Here is a 5,859-nt window from a genome sequence, read left to right as displayed (position 1 = left end):
TTTAACATAACATATTCATATATTTTTACAATTACATATTTATAAATTGTCTTATGTTACTTTTTCCTTATTTTTATTAAAAACTTTATTGTAACAAGAAACATTCATAACGGGGTACATACTTAAAGGAGAACTATGGGGTTAGGGCTTTTCCCCATAGTTCTCCTAAGGGTAACGGGAGGACACAAACTAGCGTCCTCCCGTCACCCTAGGCTCAGTATATAGGGAGCTACAGCTCGCTGTATACTGAGACGCCGCAGCCGAAACGGATCCCGACAATTATGTCTGGATCCACTCAGCCGTGTGAGTGACAGCTGGCTCTGCCTATCTAGAGGCAGAGCCTGCGGTACCCGCCCCGTCAGTTCCGCCAGTCAGCGCTGAAGGATCGGACAGGGGAGGGGGGGGGAATCCCTGCAGGGAGCCGTGAGTGACAGTCACGTCTCTCTGCGGGGACAGGATCGAGAGGTGAGCGAACCCGGTATGTGTTCTCTCACTTCCCGATCTACTGAGCCGACCTGTGACAGTCTCATTGTCACAGGTCGGCTCTAACTGTGAGGGTGAGTGAAAATCACTCACCTCATAGTTCTCCTTTAAATTTTAATGTTTCCCTCCACAATCAGATACACAGTTACTGTTATACATTAAAGCTATGATTTATTGCACACAGCTTTAATGTATAACACAGCGTCACAGCTCCTTTGGTAGAAAGACATTAAGGTAATGCTTCTTGTAGAGCAATGTTGACTATGTTGGAACTGTATAAATGGCTAAAATAACAAAGTATACCAAATTATAAATTGTATTGCAGAGAAAAGCTCTCCCAGGTGAGACAAGCCGGGATAGAAGACAGAGACAGCAGTGAGGATGCTGCGTACTGGGAGACGTCTGCACACGTCATCCCTGAATCCCGACTCAAAGTGTGGGATGCCCTGGAGTCGGCCATAGAGAAATACTAGTAAGTCTGGGGAATGGTAACCGATAAGCTTGCAGTCCTGGCACTGACCTTGCATCAGTTGGTGATATGAATGTTCTATATTACTGCATTTCTTAAGGCAACCAATCAGAGTTCATCTTCCATTATACTGACTGATTTATTCCACGACATATATGTTGGTTTAGCATCTTCAGGGTATCGCATATGAACGCTACATATTACTAATGTATATACTTTGTACAAAGGTTCACATGAGGATTCATTGTAGCAGCTTTTCACTTGTTCTTCTTTTTATTTATTTTAAGCATGTATATATTTATTGAGACATTTTCAGTACAAAAGATATGATAGTATATTCAGTCATCGGAAATACAATAGAACCATAGAAATGTAACGTGGAAAATAACTTTTTAGTTAAGATCAATGAACAAGGAATGAGCAAAACATACAATGCACTAAGGAACTTGTTTCCAGGTAATGATGAGCTGGTAAAAGAAAGAAGCTGTGATTGTCGAGGGGGAACTATTGGAAGAAGGTAAAAGGAAAAGAGAGGAGAGATTAGCACAGGAAGGGGAGATGAAGAGTGACACAATGTTCAAAGGAGAGGTGAAGATAGAAGAAGTATGAAACCATACGGCAGCCTTATAGGAGAACTATGAGGTCAGGGCTTTTCCCCATAGTTCTCCTAAGGGTCACAGGAGGACATAAACTAGCGTCCTCCCGTCACCCAAAGCTCAGTATAGCAAAACAAATGGCAAGCGCACTCATCAATTCGTTACCAGCGTAACAGCAAGGTGCACACAGAAGGGCTTCAAACTTTTTACTGTTTGAAGCCCTTCTGCGTGCACCTTGCTGTTACGCTGGTAACGAATCGATGAGTGCGTTTGCCATTTGTTTTTCTTGACTGATTTGGTGCAGTGGCGCATGGGGGGTCTCAGCTGCAGTTGTGATGTGCGGGGTCCCTTGTGCGCCCCTGTGCCTTTAAGGGAGGTTGGTGACCAAGGTAGTTGCGCTAGGATATATGAAAAAATCAAAAACCAAAATACAAAAAAATAGGAAAAGATATAATAGTATCAAAAATATATAAAAATATCAAAGTATCAAAAAATGTAATCCAAAAGATTATAATCCAGCTGCAGTAATATCTATCGAAGTGATCAATTGTGAACCAGTGTGCTGCGCTTGGTATTGCAATACGGGAGGTTGGGCTTCCTCCTGACAAACCTGCACCCAATGTAATCTTTTGCCCCAGGTGCTCCAAGATGGAGACTCTCATAGTTTAGAGTTAGGACCGCACTATATGGAGGTGCCTTGGCGCGGCTGTGCGGCTTTCACATTTTCTGCAGAAGACGTGTATCTAAACCTCTGTTTTTAACCTTAGCGGTGAGACAAGTTTTTTTGCATGCCGGCTGGTGAGTGTGCTGGGAAACTTTTTGCTGTTCCAAAACTCAGTATATCGCGAGCTACAGATTGCAGTATACCGAGACCGCCGCAGCCGGGACGTATCCCAACATTACTCTCGCAATCCACCCGCTGCGTGAGTGACAGCTGGCTCTGCCTATCTAGAGGCAGAGCCAGCTGTACCCGCCCCCTCCCCCGTCCGTTCCACCAGTCAGCGCCGACAGATCGGACCGGGGAGCGACGGTATGTGTTCGCTCACTTCCCGATCGATTGAGCCGACGTGTGACAGTTTCTTTGTCACTGGTCGGCTCGAACTATGAGGAGGAGTGATTTTCACTCGCCTCATAGTTCTCCTTTAACAAATCCGGTTGTAAAGATATATGTGTGTTTATAGAAATGAGAAGTAAGGTGGTGAAGGGGAATGTAAGACTTCAGCGATGTTACGAGGATTGTAAAAGGGATTCATGGAGAAATAGGTTGTGTGTCTAAGGGTAAATAGTAAAATATATATATATGGAGTAAGGGATTATAGGACGTCTAGTTTGCCCAGGGAGCCGTCGGATTTGGCTAAAAGGTACCCGGCCCAGTTCCGGAAGATAGACATGACATATTTTCATTATTCTGTATTAAAGGAGAACTATGGGGTCAGGGCTTTCCCCCATAGTTCTCCTTAGGGTAACGGGAGGACACAAACTAGCGTCCTCCCGTCACCCTAGGCTCAGTATACCGCGAGCTACAGCTCCCTATATACTGAGACGCCACAGCCGGAGCGGATCCCGACATCGATGTCTGGATCCGCCCAGCTGCGTGAGTGACAGCTGGCTCTGCCTATCTAGTCAGCGCTGGCGGATCGGAGCGGAGAGGGGGGAATCCAGCCCCTCCCCTGTCACGGCAGAGAGCCGTGACAGGATCGAGAGGTGAGCGAACGCCGGTATGTGTTCGCTCACCTCCCGATCTACTGAGCCGACCTGTGACAGTCTCATTGTCACACCTCGGCTAGAACTATGAGGTGAGTGAAAAGCCCTGACCCCATAGTTCTCCTTTTAAGTTCACTGGGTAAGAAGTTTGTCCATGTACATTAGAATTCCCCTGCGTAGTGTAAATTGTTTTTCGTGTGGAGTTTATGAGGTGATAGAGTGTAGATGTGACATCAGCGAGTGTAGGAGGGCACGTTTGCAGCCAGTTACTAAAAATGTTCTTTTCAGCTGCCAGTAGACAGCAGTGTTCCCATTAATGAAGTGGTGACAGATTCAGGGGGTGTAATAGGTGCATAAAACAAACATAGAGAGGGGCTGAATTCCCTATGGGTGTTACAAGTTGATAGAGAGGCCATGTAATGGAATATATTTCGCCAAAATGTCTGTATTATAGGGCGGTGCCAAAAGAGATGAGATGGATTAGGGCGGAGGGGGTGGCATATAAGGCAATCTTGAAGCCAATTGGATCTCCTCGGGTTAGGGGAGAAATTGAAGGCGTAGTATGCTCTGTGTATTAGTCTTAATTGGATTTCTCTCCAAGTTTCATTAGATAGAGAGAAGGAGACGATCGAGATCTAGAAAGAGGTTCTATTGCAAGAATTAAAGAGGAGCGGGGAGAGGGGGCAGCCCTGGCGGGTGCCTCTGGAGAGAAGGAAGGGTGTAGAGTGGAAAGTAGAGGTAAAGATTTGGGCTCTTGGAGAGGTATATAGCGACCTAGGCGGCCGCTATGGGGTGTGGGCCGCCTGGGTCGCTATGGCATGTGAGGGTGCTGGCTGTCACTGACACAGCTCAGCAGCGGCGCGTTTCCCCCTCACAGCCGCTGCGGAGCTGTGTCAGAGACAGCCAGCAGCTGCGGCAGAAGAGGCCGGCGTTCGCAGTGAAGGAGGAGGCGGGGCCCGCCTAAGAGCAACCCCGCCTCCTCTTACATCACCTGCCAGCGACCTAAGAGCAGGTGGAGCCAGTGATTTAAGAGGAGGCAGGGCCAATCGATAGAGGAGGCGGGGCCCGGCGACCATGGAGGCGGACAGCGCTGACAGGTAAGAGGTGTGCAGCCCATCTGAGACCCTGCAAAGCCCACTATAGAGAGTCTATGGTGGGCTCTGCAGGGTCACTCTCAGGTGGGCTGTGTGGGATCTCAAGTGAGCTGCGTAAGGGGCATAACTAGAAATCACAGGGCCCCATACAAAATTTTGCTATGGGTCCCTGTGATTTCTAGTTACGCCCCTGGGTAGAGACATACCCTAAGAAGTGTCCTGAAAGTCCCAAACGTGGTAAAACGTTCATAAGCCATGGCCAGTTAACACTGTGAAGGCCTTTTCCTTATCCAGGGCTAAAAAAGCCAGGGAGTGCAGAAATGGTCCAGACATACCAGAATGTTCCGGGGCGGTAATAACTTTGCAAATATTGATTGCAGACCTACCGGACACGAAGCCAGATTGTGGTCATGAAATACGTTTAGGTAAAACGAGTGCTAGCCTGTCAGCCATAATTTTAGATAGGAATTTTGCATCTTGATGTAACAGTGATATAGGACGGGAGGAGGAGCCTGGCTGAAGGGAACCTTTTTGGGGGTAATAGCCTGATATAGGCATCGTTCATGGTTGCTGGATATAGTCTATGTCTGGGTCGGATGTATGAGGGGTGGACTCACCCATAGGCTCTGCAGGAGAGGTCTGGTTGAGCTCTTCCCGGTCCGCCATTTTGGATGCATTGTTCGGATTGTCCGGGTCAGGTGGAATATTCCTCTTGGCGGTTTGAGAGGAATTTATCCCTCTTCTGCGGATGTTCCCCGGACATTTGCTAGGCGGTAAGAGCCAGGTGAGAGCATTATAGTGTTGTGTTCTGTGATATGCAGGACGGAGCAGGATCGCACACCGCTTATCTCATCGGGCGCCGGGAACCGGAAGTCCACTTGTTCTCTTTATACCTCTACCGTATGTATTAAGGTGATTTGGGGTGTAACATTTGTATATATATTTAAAGTGAACCTGTCACTTTGTCTATCTTCAGCTTTGTACAAATTTCAATCAGAGAGCCTGAAGGCAAACACCTTGTGCCGTGCTCTCTATAGAAGATGTTCTGTGAATCCCGCGTCAAGGTTTCATCCTGTATTACAGGTGTATATGTAAAGCAAAGTCTATATATAAGAAAAGATATAAAGCATCAGCTTGACACATATAAATGTCTTAAATGTGAAAAAATAAAATTGACCCCCCCCCCCGAGGCCAGTATAGTTTTCCCTTTACAATGGATATCCCTGTGTTGAGAAGAGTTGTGGTCAGTAATTCACTTTGCTTTTCAGTGACGTCCTGACGGGTCGAGCTCAGCTCATCACCGAAACCTCCGCGCTGAGACAGCAGAACGGAGAGCTGAGGATGTTGTTACATCAATACCTGAACTCCAAGGTAAGGAATGTCACCGAGGGGATGAAAGTCTCCTTCTCAACATCTGAATGTTACACAATATTTTCAGGATTAACTATATTTTGAAAGTGAATCTTTCACCTCAGTGGCAAGTTCTGCTCCCCTCCTCCACAGGCTGCACATA

The 5,859-nt window shown here is 46.9% G+C and overlaps 1 protein-coding gene across 1 annotated transcript in view; it reads left to right on the top strand.

Moving 5' to 3' along the window:
- Positions 1-5,859, top strand: part of DRC1 (dynein regulatory complex subunit 1) — a gene marked incomplete at its 5' end in the record, with an annotated part of 41,795 nt that overhangs the window by 32,348 nt on the left and 3,588 nt on the right. The window contains 2 exons of the mRNA XM_018574640.1: positions 809-955; positions 5,615-5,717. Of these exons, the coding sequence (XP_018430142.1) occupies positions 809-955; positions 5,615-5,717 (250 nt within the window). The remainder of the gene's footprint in view (positions 1-808; positions 956-5,614; positions 5,718-5,859) is intronic.

Source organism: Nanorana parkeri, unplaced genomic scaffold (genome assembly GCF_000935625.1).
Source record: "Nanorana parkeri isolate BGI_ZX_2015 unplaced genomic scaffold, ASM93562v1 scaffold3114, whole genome shotgun sequence".
Lineage (NCBI taxonomy): Eukaryota > Metazoa > Chordata > Amphibia > Anura > Dicroglossidae > Nanorana > Nanorana parkeri.
Note: the sequence above shows the minus strand (reverse complement) of the source record. Positions and strands in the feature narration are given on the sequence as shown.